This window comes from Achroia grisella, unplaced genomic scaffold (assembly GCF_030625045.1).
Source record: "Achroia grisella isolate CSIRO2021 unplaced genomic scaffold, CSIRO_AGI_Agris_v1 utg402, whole genome shotgun sequence".
NCBI classification, from domain to species: domain Eukaryota; kingdom Metazoa; phylum Arthropoda; class Insecta; order Lepidoptera; family Pyralidae; genus Achroia; species Achroia grisella.
In genome coordinates, this window is record NW_026712841.1 from 1,737,857 (window position 1) to 1,754,125 (window position 16,269).

At 29.0% G+C, this 16,269-nt stretch overlaps 2 protein-coding genes across 2 annotated transcripts; one reads left to right on the forward strand and one right to left on the reverse strand.

Annotated features, from left to right (window-relative positions):
• Window positions 1–743: 743 nt before the first annotated feature.
• LOC131844194 (uncharacterized protein CG16817-like) lies at window positions 744–2,391 on the reverse strand. Its single transcript, XM_059193006.1, has 2 exons — window positions 2,028–2,391; window positions 744–1,406 (listed from the first exon to the last, which is right to left on the reverse strand). The coding sequence occupies exon 2, from the start codon at window positions 1,399–1,401 to the stop codon at window positions 928–930; it is 474 nt and encodes a 157-aa protein (XP_059048989.1). The 5' UTR covers window positions 1,402–1,406; window positions 2,028–2,391; the 3' UTR covers window positions 744–927.
• A 511-nt stretch (window positions 2,392–2,902) lies between these two features.
• LOC131844193 (bystin) lies at window positions 2,903–7,312 on the forward strand. The gene is made up of 8 exons (XM_059193005.1): window positions 2,903–3,211; window positions 4,047–4,170; window positions 4,358–4,598; window positions 4,973–5,129; window positions 5,506–5,697; window positions 5,949–6,157; window positions 6,569–6,719; window positions 7,145–7,312. Exons 1-8 carry the CDS (start codon window positions 3,077–3,079, stop codon window positions 7,223–7,225), a joined length of 1,290 nt encoding a protein of 429 aa, XP_059048988.1. The 5' UTR covers window positions 2,903–3,076; the 3' UTR covers window positions 7,226–7,312.
• The last annotated feature ends 8,957 nt before the right edge of the window (window positions 7,313–16,269 follow it).

Here is a 16,269-nt window from a genome sequence, read left to right on the forward strand (position 1 = left end):
CATTGCTTAGGTTCAAACAGTTTATATGTGCACAGATACATAATAGCCCAGTCAGCACTCACAGGGCAGAACCCTATGAGTGGCTGATGACGCTGATAGCTCGCTACTCCATATACTCAAATTAGATTATTAAATGTATGGTTGATATAAGTAATAATACTAGTATATTCTTAATTCGTTTTTTGTAAAGAAAGTAAATGAAAAAACCAACCTTAACAAGAATTGTTATTCAATTTTATATTCCAAAACTTTTGCCAGTGCTGATAATGTCGCGTCTGAGTGCTTAGCCTTCAGTTATAATATCAAAATAGTTTAAATATGACATTTATGTGATTCAGGATACTTTATTTCAAATTATTTTCCTTGTACATAAATTTTGGAAAAACTGACCAAAATAATTGAAACAGATAAATTATATAATTTTGCATTTTGAATATAACTAAATATATCCTTGTATTCAGAATTAACATTTGAATAGTTTAAAAACAATAAAATTAGGAAGCGGCACAAAGAAAGAAATCGACACGATAATGATGATGAGGTAATGGATAAAATTAAATATTGAACATTACCGACAAAACTGCTTTTTAAAAATGCATACAACATTTTTTCCATGATAAAATAGAAATCATGCATAAGCGGCATACAAGATTCATCAAGTTCATCTATAATATTTAATCTAAGATATAGATACAAATGTATCTGATATTTTATCTAATTGATATAATTTCTATTTGTAAAATATTGGAAATTTTAGCACACTTGGAATGAATATCTTCATAATAAACAAGTACCGCTAATACCAAGTTAGAAATTATTCAGTATAAAATCATCAATTTACTATTCTGTATAAACACTAATTGAGTTCCTAAAGTGGCTGACCTATGATTGCTATTTGGTAAAAATGGCAGCTATACCATAGACATATTACTTTACATCTGGAAGATCTTCGTCTTCCACAGAACTGGTGTCTTCTGTTTCATTTTCATCACCAAAGTCACCTAGCTTACTTGAAAACATATCATTCATATCATCAATCTCCTCACTGCTGTCATCTTCATCCTGCCAGCGGTTAAAATCAACTTTCAGCCAATGATGTTTCTTTTTATCGCTTGTTAATGTAGGCCAGAAAGGTTCATCTACTTTTTCCTTTACTAGTGTTAGGTCAATGTATCTGCCTTTGTTATCATATGTACTTTTATCTGGATTTACTTCACCATATAACTGTATTTCCACCTTATGTAATTTATGATCTGGTGCACAAATACCTTTAAAGGACACAATTTTCTTTTCAATGTTAATTTCTGGTTTTTGACATTCTACATTAAATGTTAGTAAAATTTGAGAGCTTCTTTGTGCCCAGGAAACTGAAGGAGGTGTAGCTATTATTTCTGATGTCATTGTATCTGGAATGTGAAAGAAAGAAAATTATATAAATGAATTACATTTGGAGCATGAAGAGTAATACAAACATAATATTGTTTTTATGTACTACACTAAGTATCCAAGTTTGGTGGAGCAGTGAGAGAAAAAAGATTGCTTCACAGTTGACAATTTGATTTCAAGGTCAGTAAATCTACTACTGACGTTTGTTTCTTGCTTGCATGAAATACATATTTGATTGTATTGATCATAAAACACTTTTACACATACTAGTTACTTCATTAGTATTTAAAGTTAATCGATATATTAATGATATGGATGAAGCAAACAGTGCTTTCAATTCTGTTTTAAAATAGTTACTACTAATAATATGCGGTGGCGCAGTTGGTGAGCATAAATTTAATACATTAAATACAAATAAAACTAAGTGTATTAAATTTATGCTCATCAATGTAAGGCAGGTAGATTAAAAAATCGTGTAGAACAATAAACCTACTGATTTTGTTGATGATACTAGGTATTACATCTAATGTAACCACGTTGCAATGAGGTGCTCATATTTCTTTTTAATAAACTTATTTATAAATATGGAGTAACGATAGTAATAAGGGGCTAACTGAACTATACGATGTAATAATACATACCGTAAATATTATACTCTGCTAAAAGGTTATTAAAGTTAGATTTCAGATGGTCTTTCCGTGTTCGTGGTTTGTTTCTATGTAAACTCACTTATTTTCCTGTAATTATTACTTTACTGTATTGTAGGTTATATTTTCACACACCACTCAAAGCAAATAGTGTTCTTTTCTAGCGTATAGTTCTAACAGTGGAATAAATACAGTACTTATGAACAAAATTACTTAAAGATTTTATTTTAAAAAATATAATCCCGTCGCCAAGTCCTTCTCTTTATTATATTCGAGATTTTTCTAGTAATTTTATAGGAATAATATAGATTTCTAGGTAATAGGTAACTATAGTAAATTTTGAAAATAAACAATCAGTGTTGCCAACGAAGTATGATCAAACACTAGGACCAAGTATCAATCCATATTCTTTGTATCAATCTTTATCCAAGGATCAAACAGCTCCGTGGTATCTACCACCTAAAAATTGAAACAAATAAAATTATTTAAAAGTTATCTTTTTACTTTCTTCATATTTATAAAGAATATAGTTTTGTAATTGGCTTTTGGCACCGCCACAAATTAAATAGACATAACCCCAGTCCCCACACTGCCCCACAGACCCCATTTTTATTTATTATGTTTTATAGCTTTGGATAGCCAAGTCCTATTGAGCCTTTTAAAACCACACATGCAGTGATGTTAAAATTCGTCGCTCACAGGTCATCAGGCTCTCGAACCATCAAAATACACAAAATAACGACAATAACATTACTATATTTAGAAGTAGTCTATATAAATTTTTATATATTTATATTTATATAATTTGATAATTTAGTTTATTTAATTCTTAGGGTATTTTTATTGACATTTGGTAAAAGCACGACGACTATATGGCAGCACTGCGCACATGTTGTATTTTATAATTTCTATTTGTAGTTTTCTGCATTTATCTTATTTTCTGTTATTCTTTAGTAGTGTTTTATAAATATTAGTATATAATACAACAAATAATCTTAAATCAAAATAATTGTGTATCATACCATAAAATCAACATATTAATTATGGGAAAAGTTAAGAAGTCAAAACCTTCAGAAGTAGGAAGAAACATAGCCCTCGCCGATCAAATAGAATCAGTCAACGTATTAAAAAGTAGGAAGCGGCACAAAGAAAGAAATCGACACGATAATGATGATGAGGTAATGGATAAAATTAAATATTGAACATTACCGACAAAACTGCTTTTTAAAAATGCATACAACATTTTTTCCATGATAAAATAGAAATCATGCATAAGCGGCATACGACGATACCTTGAAGCTGAAGCCAGTCAGTCCATTTGTAATGAACCACTAAGTTTGCGAGAGAGGTCCATCTGACATGTTACAATGCTAGTAAAGTGGCAGTTAGTCTCTATTATCAATACCCTCCTAGGTACTATAGTTCATGATTGGTCTATAGGATTGACACATCTTGATGAGTATCAGTTACTCAGTTCCTTGAACCATCCTTATAAATTATAGAAGTAACAACTCAACCTTCATGCATTGAGCCCACTGCAGCCACAGGGACATATAGATACATAATAGACCCCATAACAACAATGTATATGTAAAAATAATAATGTAGTGTATCTTCTATTATAATGTATTCTTGTAATAATTGATTTAATTTGCTTCATATTGAGAAGGAGAATAAATTGCCAGATATATGGGAAAATTTAATTTATACATATTTTATTTATTTATTAAATTTTAGTTTATTCAGATTTCTTTAATGGTTCATTACTGAAATCTATATAAACTAAAATTGCGAATTTTTAAATTGAGATTAAGAGCAGTATATGTTAAATCTTATGTATTTGGAGTTCAGGCCTGCAGAAAATATAGACTGACTACTACTTGTAGATAGAATTACCGAAGAGAACTAATTCTATTATAAAATCGCAAGTTTCATATGTAAAATATTATAATATAATGTTATTATAACCTTGTCATCTGTGCACATCTTCTAAAGATAATTTATTGTTTCTAGTTCATTAAAGCTGACTTGTCAAAAAAAATTTTAAAGACTGCTAGAAGGCAGCAAGCGGAGCTGGGGCCTGATGAATCGGGGCCACCTCCTGCTAAACATGTTCAATTACAATCAATGTTCAATGGTTAGTATAAAGTTTGTGGTAGCTGCATACATTTATTTAACTTGTTTTTAAATCTAGTTTAGGTGTGGCTAGTTATGTAATTTTATATCAATATTATAAATATTGTTATTTATTACACATATATGAATGATATATAAATAATTTTACTGTCATACACAGTAATTAAGCTATGAATGTTAAAATTCAGATGGAGAATCAGATAAAGAATCTAGTTCAGAGCATGATGATTTGGAATTGGATACATACTATGATAATGTTGAAATTAATGATGATGATGAGGAAGCTTTGAAAATGTTTATGTCACCAAATTCAGAAAAAACTCGAACACTAGCAGATATCATAAAAGATAAAATTACTGACAAACAAACAGAATTACAAACACAGTTTTCAGATGTTGAAACTCTTAAGTTACAGAATATTGACCCCAGGTATGTAGGTATAATCTTTAATTTATTTTAAATCTTAATAATGCAGGAATGTAGCATATCAGTTATTAATTGTGGCCTAACTTTTCTATATTTTAGTGTAATTGGCAAATTGATTAAAGATACCTTAAGAAAATGTATTTCTTTTATTACAATTGAAATGTGTTCCAACTACCCTAAATAAGTGATGAATGAAAGTGAAGAAGAGAATATGACATGAAAGTTAAGTTAGAACACAAAAGTCATCAAGTATCACTTTTTATAAAATATAAATACCTTTTTTACATAGGTGAACATACATTTCAAACTTTAATATATTGGTGTATTAAATTTCTAAATATCCTTAATGTAATGAAATTACGTATGTCTTTGAATAGGATCAAAACAATGTACGAAGGAGTGCGAGATGTTCTTAAAAAATATCGCTCGGGCAAATTACCTAAAGCATTTAAAATGGTTCCAAACCTTCAAAATTGGGAACAGATATTGTACATAACAGAACCCACAACTTGGTCTGCAGCTGCAATGTATCAGGTACATATTTCATGTATAGTTATAAAATAAATAAGTAAATATGTTTATATCTATTTCAGTTTAGTTCTAATATAAAGGTATATTTAAATTCAAAGTAAATAAAGTCCTTTTAAATATAATACTTCTAGTGTATCATTGATTGTTTACACAGACTGTAACTTACTAGTAATGCCCAGTCCACCCTAAAATGACTGCACATTTAAATCACTAGGATAAATCATTATTTCATGGATTACTGTTGACAACAATCTGCGAAATCAGTCATTGTTCTATATATATATGACTAATTTCATACGTTGCCTGTAACTGTATGATAACAAGGTTACTGAACCAGGACATACATGTGTTAGGGATATAATATGTTTACTTTTTGCAGGCTACCAGAATTTTTGCTTCTAATTTAAAAGAGAAAATGGCTCAACGTTTCTACAACTTGGTCTTGCTACCTCGAGTCAGGGATGACTTGGCCGAGTACAAGAGGTTGAATTTTCATTTATATCAAGCTTTAAGGAAGGCTCTATTTAAACCAGGGGCTTTCATGAAAGGCATTCTTCTGCCTCTTTTGGAAGTAAGTTTTAGTTTAAAGCTTATATTATTAATATATAATATAAGCTATATAATACCAACTGATTTCTTTTTATACTCATTGAGTATTGAGTATCTCTACACTTGTTTATTCAGAGGTTTACATTATGTCTGTATGTATTAAACATCTCTTTGGAATAGTATGGTACTATCCAATTAAGGTAAATTCATAACAGCAAATTGTTAAATAAAGTAATAAATGTGGAGAATTGTATCACAATAATAATATTTCAGGCTGGAGACTGTACTTTGAGAGAGGCTATTATTGTTGGTTCAGTGTTAGCCCGTAATTCTGTACCTGTGTTACACTCTAGTGCCGCATTACTAAAAATAGCTGAAATGGATTACACTGGGGCCAACTCTATATTTTTACGAATCTTATTTGATAAAAAATATGCACTACCATATAGAGTTGTTGATGCTGTTGTGTTTCATTTTCTTAGGTATGTAATCTATATATTTTCATTTTAGTTATTATGTAAAAAAAAATCCTTCACTTGGGGCTTGAAGCTTGATATTGTCCTATAACCATAATATATGTGGACTGTTGCATCAGCTACAATATGGTTAATATTTGACAACTAGTTAAAAACATGAGTAGATGTGGTAACCATCTACTCATGTTCTTCAACTGATTGAAATATTTTTCCATATCAAATATTGTTTAAATCTATTAAGCTTTGTTTCCTTGCGAAAAAGAATACAGACAATCAGACACACTTTCACATTTATAATATTAGAAGATGAATTTAATTTGGGTTTTCATTGTATGGTATTATCACAGTATGGCAATTCAGACTGTTTCATCATACAATGTATAATGAGAAAATTTATAATATGTATATTTTCTTTAGGTTCCAAATGGATTCTCGTACTTTGCCAGTGTTGTGGCATCAGGCACTGTTAACTTTTGTGCAGCGCTATAAAGCAGATATATCTACTGAACAACGAGATGCCCTACTTGAATTACTAAGAAAACAGCTGCATCCTACAATCACACCAGAAGTAGGTCTTCACCTTATAGTTTTTAACTTTGATCGTGAATTTTTGTGTGGTACAATACAATATCTTTATGAATGTTTAAGTTATTGGGGTATAATAAAATTATTGTTAAAGTTGATATATAGTTTTCCCTTCAATGAATGTAAGTAAAAATTTTTCGAACAGTAATAACCTAATATGGGGTAAGATAATTTTAAGTATTATAAGTTATCATTTTGTGTGACCATTCATACAAACTGAAAGCCAAATTTAAAAAAGCCCCATCTGCTGTTTTAAATATGTTTTTCAATTTTGCTATTCTGGCAAGTATATTCACAGTAGTCTTTTCTTAAAATTGAGGCTGATATAATTAGTGTGACTGTATGACGTATATTACTGATCCATCTTCACTATCTTATTACAGAATAATTATTTACATTTTTTTACAGATACGCAGAGAATTACAAGCTGCACAATGCAGAGATTCTGAAGTAAATGATGCAATATCTTCACAAATGGTTGTAGAATGAATTTAAAATATATTGTTATGAATAAAAAGATTGTTTATGAAGGTTATTTTTAACTTTAATATTACTTTTATGTTAATTGTTTAGTGACTATAGGTCTATCAACTTGACTTGATATTAAATGCACAGACGGTAGGATAGTCTGTGTACAATCACATTTTCTTCCAGATATAAAATCAAATGAACCAACTTTAGAATTACAGTTTTCACAGTGAAGTTTTCCTTTTGTCCATTGTTCATCCTCAATTTTTATTTTTATCCATTGTGGCAATTTGTCTTCCTGTAGGTGAATAAATTTGTTGATATTGTAACTGTTACACATACTATCACATGTGTTTTTGTGTATCCTTTCACATATTTCTTCAAGAATTGTGTGACGGCATTTATGACATTTAATTATATTGCTACTCCATTGATAGTTCATTTTAAAATGAATTTTTGATTTTTAATAAACAAGTTTTAATTTTCGCACATGTCTATGATTTTGTAAAAAAATAATAAAATTAATGTCAAAATTCAATAATTCGACAATTTTTTTTAAGTATTTTTAAGACTTTGGCATACTGCCAGTGTGACCAGATTAAATGTATGTGGTGTTTATTGGGCTAAAATTTTTCTCATGAAACCAACCATACTTTTATTTTTATATTGTTATTTTAAATGAAAATAGTTTTATTTTTGATTGGTTGAATCACAAAAATCATGAAAAAAGCCCTTTTAAAGACATAGACTCAACTGACAGTAAATGTTCAATATTTATACAGTAGACTACAACAAATCTGTGTTTCTTCTGAGAAAGGATATAATAATAATCACCATTAGATATTATTAGTATGAAATTAGGTAAAAATAAATACAAATGAAGGCTGTTAATAGTTGGCTGACTGAATCACATATATATATATATCTATATATCTATACATATAAATAAAATTGGAGTGCCTGTTTGTAATATTGAAATTAACCGTTTTTTACTTCATGTATATGAATACATAAACGATACATATACCAAAATATATATTTTTTTAATTTTTGTCTGTCTGTTGGTCTGTTTGTTCCGGCTAATCTCTGAAATGGCTGAACCGATTTTGACGGGATTTTTTTGGTAGGTAGCTGATGTAAAAAAGGGGTAACTTAGGCTACTTTTTTTTAGAAAATTCTTTTATTTTAGTAAAATAAGGTTAAATTCCACGCGGACGAAGTTGCAGGAACAGCTAGTAATATATATATTTACATTTCTTACGTACAACCAAAACAGACATCGTAAAACTTAAAATAGTGTCTAATACTTAATAGTGCCTTATTTTAAAAACTATTTAGAATACAAGTTGGTAAATTAGTTTACTTAGGTATTTATATACTGCCTTTAATCCGTGGTATCTAAGTTAGTAAAGATCAGGGATGTTATGGATAAGAAATTTCGGATACGGATGGGTTTCGGATATAGGAGTGATTATTATACCGGATACGGATATAGATGCGGATATGAAATTATTTCGGATTATCCGTTAGTTTCGGATAATTTCAGTGATGGATATTAATTTTTTAAGGAATTTCAAAAGTAAAATACAAATAGCTAATGATATGGTTACATAACATGTCTGTGTTAGGCTCCGCCCCTATCCGATATTATCCGAAACTTTTATTTCGGATTCGGTTACGGTTACGGTTACGGAGCTCCCTAACATCCCTGGTGAAGATGTATGGAGGACACTTTTCCTGAATCTATAAAGAGAAAAACGAAACACCAGCAACCAGATCTGTAGGGATAGGTATATAAAATAAAACAACTAGTCGCATGTGCGTGATATTTTATTTCGATGAACTCGCTCCACAAGAAATTTTGCGCTGTTCAATGAATCGAAACTTTCAAACTATGTGACTAATGTGCTTGTTATTGATCTAAGTACATGTTTACAATTTTATCATGTACGATTTGTTTTGGTATATTTATTTATTAATAAAGAACACGATGTTCGACAACTATGTATATTGTATTACAAAGTATTAAAGCATAATGTTTGTGTTTTTAGTAAATTAATTAACTCTTAAATATTATCTTACATATTGTTTAATTTAGTAAGTAGGTAGTAGATGCCTGCGGCTGTTTTATGAAACCTATGTGATAATGTAATTTAAACACAATCGTTGTTTTATGTTTGAGCTAAAAATGAATATTAATATAAATTTTAAATTCATATTATCTTGATATTCTCAGTAGACAGAACATTGTTTTTTTTTATACCACAATGATGGCAATCAAGTACCTACGCGGCCGATCTCATGGTAAGCGGTTACGGTAACTTATGGACGCGTCAAACACTAGGGTATCACGTGCACGTTGCCAACACTTAAGAAACTTTAATATATCCTTCTTAATAAAACTATTAAATTCTATTAATTAATTGAATTAAATATTTTGCCACTTCATTATTCTGCTGTCTTTGAAAAGGAATAACTTATTTTTGGTTTATCAAATTAATATTTTTTTCATATGCATATATTGCAAATCTGTTTATGTATGTAAGTATTCTTTTGGTATCTAGTAATAGAGATAAAACAAAAATATATATTCGGTGCCAAGATATTTCGCAGGTATATGGTTAGTATAGTTTCATTACCTGCTTTAGTGGTCCGTCTATATTTTTTTAATTGTCTGTGATAAATATTATTTTCTTACAGTCAAATCTGTTGGCTGAACTGGTACTGAATATGTAAGTGTAATTGCCATGTTTCATCATTGTAACTCCTTGACGTCTTAGAGAGAGTGATTTTTCTGAACCACTTGTTTATCTTCTTAATATAGATATATATTTCTTCTGCCTACGTATATTTATCACCTATTTTCTCCTAAGCGGTCTCTGCTCCTATTTAGAAGAATTGAGTGTATATTTCAATTCGTTCCAGGAACGTTTGAAAATACAATTGGAGCTTATTCCGCTTGTCGCTGGATAGGACGACGTCTGCCTGATGTTACTTACGATAGTTCGGTTAACTAACAAAACCGTCACAATAAATTAGGCACGATCATTGTTTTTTTGCTTCATTCTTTGAGAATACCTACTTTCGGTCAAGCACGAGATTTAAGTTTCAAAAGCGTGATTATATTCTCAAATTACACAATAAATGAATATCAATCGTGAGTTTTATAAGAGTAATATAATCTAGGTATTATATATTTAAACACCTAGACTGAAATAATAGTATAGATATCTACTGAATTTTACAACATCGTCCTACACATCACTTTCCTTTAACATCTATACATCACTTCAGTTGTAATTATAGATTTAGTTAAGTGAAAAAATCCAAGTTCTTTTTAATTCTCGCTCATCCAGGTCTGACTGTTTTTGCGTAATTAATTGATTGACCGAAATTTAACAATGTGTCGAAAATCGGAATATTTTGTATAGTCGAGAATTCGTTGTATACATTTCTGTCAATCAATAATAATATCAAGATAATATAAATATGCCATAGCAACAATAGGTAGTAATTATAGTAATAGTTACAATAGTTAGTACGATTAGACCATAAAGCCTTTAAATTATATTTATGTAGAAGATAATATTAGTGTCTAGAACGTTTTCGTGAATTACTAAATCTACTATAACAGAAAAATAAATACCTAACTACAATAATTAACAACAAACCAACCTCTACAGACGAATATTTTTACAACCATATTAGATATAATAATCATCGACCTATTGCAGACTTGTATGTAACAGCCATATTTAAGCCTGTATCTATTCTATGAAATTATGTAAATATAAATATATGGTATTTTATGAAATTTCTTAACATGATTTCATAAACACGCAACATGCTTTAGCTTAATATTTTGTATCACCGTAAATTAGTTAACTGGTTAATGTTATATCAAAGATATGATAAAGAAATACTTAATAATTATTTATCCATCCTGTAAACTACTAAAATTGTTAGATAAACAAATGTGCGTACGCATATCTGTATTTAATAATAATCCGTCGAATTTTATGTTTATAAGTTTGTCTAGTAAGTACCTTATTAAACAAAATTCTCTGTGGAAATTACTTACTTGCATATTTTTGTAGTACGAAATGATTGGGTGTCAATTTTGATCGAAATCCATTCATTTAGATACGTAAGTATCTAATTAACGCCTCGATATAAGTTCCATGAATTTAAAAAAAGACAATTGCATATTACTTCATAATTATACTTCTCCTTTACTGTAGGGTAAAGGAGAAATATGTTTATTAAATAAGTAGTAACATATTATGGTTTTCATAAAAGATACCTATCGTAATAAATATTTATATTTCAAAGATATTTACGTATCTTTAATGTATTGTTTAATAGTGTTTACAGAATGTATAAATAAACAGCCTGCATTTTGAAAGAAATTATACGTGCGCTTAATTTTTCAGCTTAATAATAAATTTTGATCACAGACAAAATTACACAATACAAAGTACGCTTTTATTTTGCGCGCTTGATGTTGGTAAAATATAAAATACTTAACTTATGTTAACGATATTCTTATACAATATAGTAATAGTGAGATTATTCAAAGCTGAAACAACCAGTTTTCTGTGACTAAAATATTTCAAGGCAACAATTTTTTCAAATGATTAAGCGAACATGGTATCGCAAGGTGATGACTTAAAGTTACACTTAAGAGTTTTTACTTATAATTAAGAGCATCCTCTGCTAACATAGCGTTGCTGACTTAGGTACTAATGGTTTAACTTGTCATAGAAAATAGGCCACTTTAGGTGAATCGAAAATAACCTGTAATTAGGTGAAACTAAGAACAATTAGGTGGGCAATACAGAAACGTATTAAATAAAAGAATTATTAGGATTAGGAATCATCATAGTTTACGAAACTCCTAAAGTGACTATTTAATTACCATGGATAAAATGGAGTCATATCTATTTATGTAATAAATGACGAGATTTGACAATGATGATCTCAAAAACCTTACCATATTTTGTAAACAGAAAACTCCGTCAACGCATGGAATGTGAATACATAATAACGAAAGTCATACACATACGTTATGTCTAGAAACTTTAATAAACATATGAATGTTGTTTAGCAATATTAAGATATTGTACTAATAATTACTGTATATATTTAAGAACAAAGCAGATTTAGGTTCTTATATATTTTTTTATTTTAACAAGCCATTTTAATATTTATTGGTACTTTAACTCTATTATTTAAATTCAAAAGCAACAGTAAAAGTAGGTAGTATGGTAACTATATGGTGTGATGTATAATACTATAGTAACACGTGATAAATATACCTAAATAATAAACAGGTCACCTACTACAGACGCGTTATTACCTATTTAATAAACAAATAGATATAAAAATTACTTTAATTTAAATATTTCTATAGTTTTATATTTGTATGATGTTTATGTATAGTGCAGAACGTAAATTTCCTTAGTTCTTTTTATTAGTGCCTTTGGATATATCGAAAACTTAATATTATTGACACTAGTAAAAATCGATAGGAACAGAGAGACAAGCTGATGGACGTAACGTAACGAAATAATAAGATAAGATGATTACCTATTTGGTCATGAAACTGTTATTATGCTTCTTATTATTAAATGGCTCTTATTGCTTAATTGATTTCATTAAAAAATTCTAACTAAATTTTTTTGTATCAATTGCAAATGCAAAAGCATATTTAGGTGGTTACACTCATATTATTAAATTATTAAAAAAAGTCCTTACAAAATAATTGTATATAGGCATTAAGTAAGCAACTTAAGAATTTATTATAATATTACTGAAATTTTACATCAAACTTATAGATTAATTTATTTTAAAAAGGATAATTTAGGAATTTGTAATGAAAAAGATAAATATGCAAATGTATATATGCAACTCAAGTAACTCAAGTAAGTTAACACCCACTGGTACTCGGGACACAACTGGAAACTATAGACAATGTAGCTTGCGAAGTAAGGAAAAGTTGTTTGTATGTAAAATTATTCTATACCGTGTTTCCATCAAACATACGTAATATACTGTATCTACGTATGTAAAAACGAGATTATACCAAGTTTTATGTATGATCCGGATATTTCATGATATCTGTAGAAATATACTTCTTAACCTATTTAATTCGTTTGAGATTTGTAGCTTGAGTGGTTAATGTAAAAAATAATTTTATTAATTATAAAGTTCATACATAATATATTATACCTTTTTTAAAATAATATAATTAAAAAATGATTGATTGGTATTATTTTATACATACGCGTATTTAATATTAAAGTAAATGCCTAGCAAAAATTCTTCTCATTAAGTTAGTATTATTTTTAATTTGTTTAGCAGACCGCTTACTTTCGATGGTCGAGGGTTCGATTCCTCACATGATGCAAACATTTGTATTCATTACTTACTTGTTTGTTTTGGTCTGGATGTGTTGTGTGTATATTATGTGAACAATCTAAGTAGACATTTATATGAGTTCTTTAGTACCCATAAGACAAGCTCTGCTTAGGTTAGGGACTACATGACGCTGGGTGAATGATCTTGACTTATTATTATTGCATTTGTGTAACTGTAATTGTATACTATATATATTTACAGATTTTTTAATAATATGTAGGTATGTATGTAATTTTTTCATATCTTTGTTATAGTTATAAACGACTTCTTTACAATTACGATGATAAAAAGTACACAAATTTTTAAATAATATGAAGAACTTGGTGTCAACTTTGTCTCTATTACTAGATTCAGATTAGGTACCTACCTTCTGATATTAACTATTATACATGGACAATAGTTGTAGTTGTAATTGTAACCAGACGCACACTGAAACTTTTACAAGATGCTTTATATGTTTATAGCATTTTACTGAAGCCATGTAAGAATATTTCTATAGTAATATTTGAACGCATTATTTAAATTTTTTTGGTGAGAAAAAACTCAATGTCATTCTGATTTTGGCCATCATATGTATAGGTATAATAATAACATTTTCCTATAGGTAGGTACGCTACGTAATGGATATGAATACCTATAACCGGAATTTACGAATAGATTGTATTGTCATTGCATTTTATTTAGTAATTTTTATTGTAATAAGCTCGGCTCAGCTGAACAGTCATAGCAACATTTCCTTGCCCTATAACTGAACAGTATAAAGTAGTAAATAATTATATAATTTTTGATAAAGTCCTCATCAGTGCGAGAATGTAAAAAAAGGTTATAAAAGTTAGAGATACCGACCCCATGGCATGAACCGATGTAGATAGAGATAGACTGTATTAGTACCTCAGTCCATACTGAAACATAAGAGCTCCTTCTAAACTCATAATTAAAAAAATAGATATTATATGATGATGTAAATGTTATCTTCCTAAAGATATAATTTTTATCTTTTGGAAGTTCGAGTCGTTTATTTAGGGTACAAATGATTATAGGCACTAGTTACTAATATAGTAATACAGTCTACACAAGACACAAAAATAAGGGGCAATGTCGGGCAGTAGAGTGGAATACACCGGGTCGTTTCCTACACCGTCTCGATTTATTTATTCGGGTTCTATTCTCAATTTCTATTTCAATCTAATAAATTTTGTATTGTAAACAAATCGATAGCAATGTCTGTTAGTTATTTCTTCATGAAATATGGAATTAAACCGAATAATAATAATAAAACTAATCCTATGACATTGGATTAGATCATTTTACCAATGTCATGGGATTAGATCTAGCCCTAGATGAGTGTTCGTCATTACCGATCTTACCCCCACTATGACTGCACCGATATTAGCCTTGATTTTACTATAATGTAGGTCGGTTAAGATTTAATTATGCGCAAGTACATCATAAGGGTCCAAAATAGTGACTTGATGTGCATACAGTTACGGAATCGATTTATATTCATATCTGTGCTAATGAAATAATCAGGCAATTTAGTATCTATGTTTTTAATACTTTACTGTTGGTCGAGTAGGGTAGTTATGAATGTAACAAGTAAAAATTATGTAAACCATATTATTTGGTTCGATTGTCAGATCTTTTGCAATTCTTTTTCCTTCCATATCACATTAAGCGTTAACAATGTACCTATTTACTAACTGTTTTGAAAATGTTACTTTGATGTCAAACTGTTTTAATTAGGTATTTCATAGATAATTATGTGACAATAGGTATGCACAACATATTAATTCACGATTATGTATAATCAACAAATAAATAATGTAAACATGTCAATTTGAGTGATTATTATACTGGTTTAATAGACTTATTATAGGTTTTTCGCAATTTGGCAGTATAGATATATAACTTCATGCTAAAGCATGTCATAAACGATTTACTAATTGATGCAATAATGTATATGGGAGTAATGTATTTTGTTAGTATCTCGTTACTTGATGTACTACATATGTATTATATTACTATAAAAGCAAACATTTTTAAAGTTAATCTAGAGTGCTCGGCGTAATTTTAAAGCAAAGCAACAATTTTACAATTTAGAAAGATTTGAGAATTATGTTCATCAGAGAATTGACCAATTTACAAATCTAAATCTAAGTACCTACATGTAATAATATTTACATTATCGCATTAAAAATTATTTAAACAATATCTACTAAATATCTTGGAGATTAATAAATAAAATGTGTGACTGTAAATATAATTAACGATAAGTACTCTTGTGAAACTCGTTGAAATTACACAATATTATTCAATGCACAATATGTGCTCATACAAGTGCCTTTATCACTTAATCGCGGAGGTGATTTCCTTAATAATTATACAACTGCATATTTATGAATGTAACAGTATCAGATGGTCAGTAGTTAGTACACTACGCGTAAAGGCACTTGCGTGAACTAAGCATATATGTAGTTATAATTTTAATAAAAATATCGTTGGTTGTTACCTTGTATAAATTATATGGAAATAGTTTCCTGAAACGAACACGAAAGAAACAGTTCTTTTTTGTTGGAATATCTTGACCATAGATTAAATTGAAAATCACGAAAGTTAAAGTACGAATTTAATAATAGGAAAAGTGA

Bases quoted from the DNA above. Each gene is read 5' to 3' on its own strand.
- LOC131844194 (XM_059193006.1), bottom strand. From the start codon at position 1,401: ATGACATCAGAAATAATAGCTACACCTCCTTCAGTTTCCTGGGCACAA.
- LOC131844193 (XM_059193005.1), top strand. From the start codon at position 3,077: ATGGGAAAAGTTAAGAAGTCAAAACCTTCAGAAGTAGGAAGAAACATA. The intron at 4,599-4,972 runs GTATGTAGGTAT...GTCTTTGAATAG, and splicing joins TTACAGAATATTGACCCCAG to GATCAAAACAATGTACGAAG. The intron at 5,698-5,948 runs GTAAGTTTTAGT...ATAATATTTCAG, and splicing joins TTCTTCTGCCTCTTTTGGAA to GCTGGAGACTGTACTTTGAG.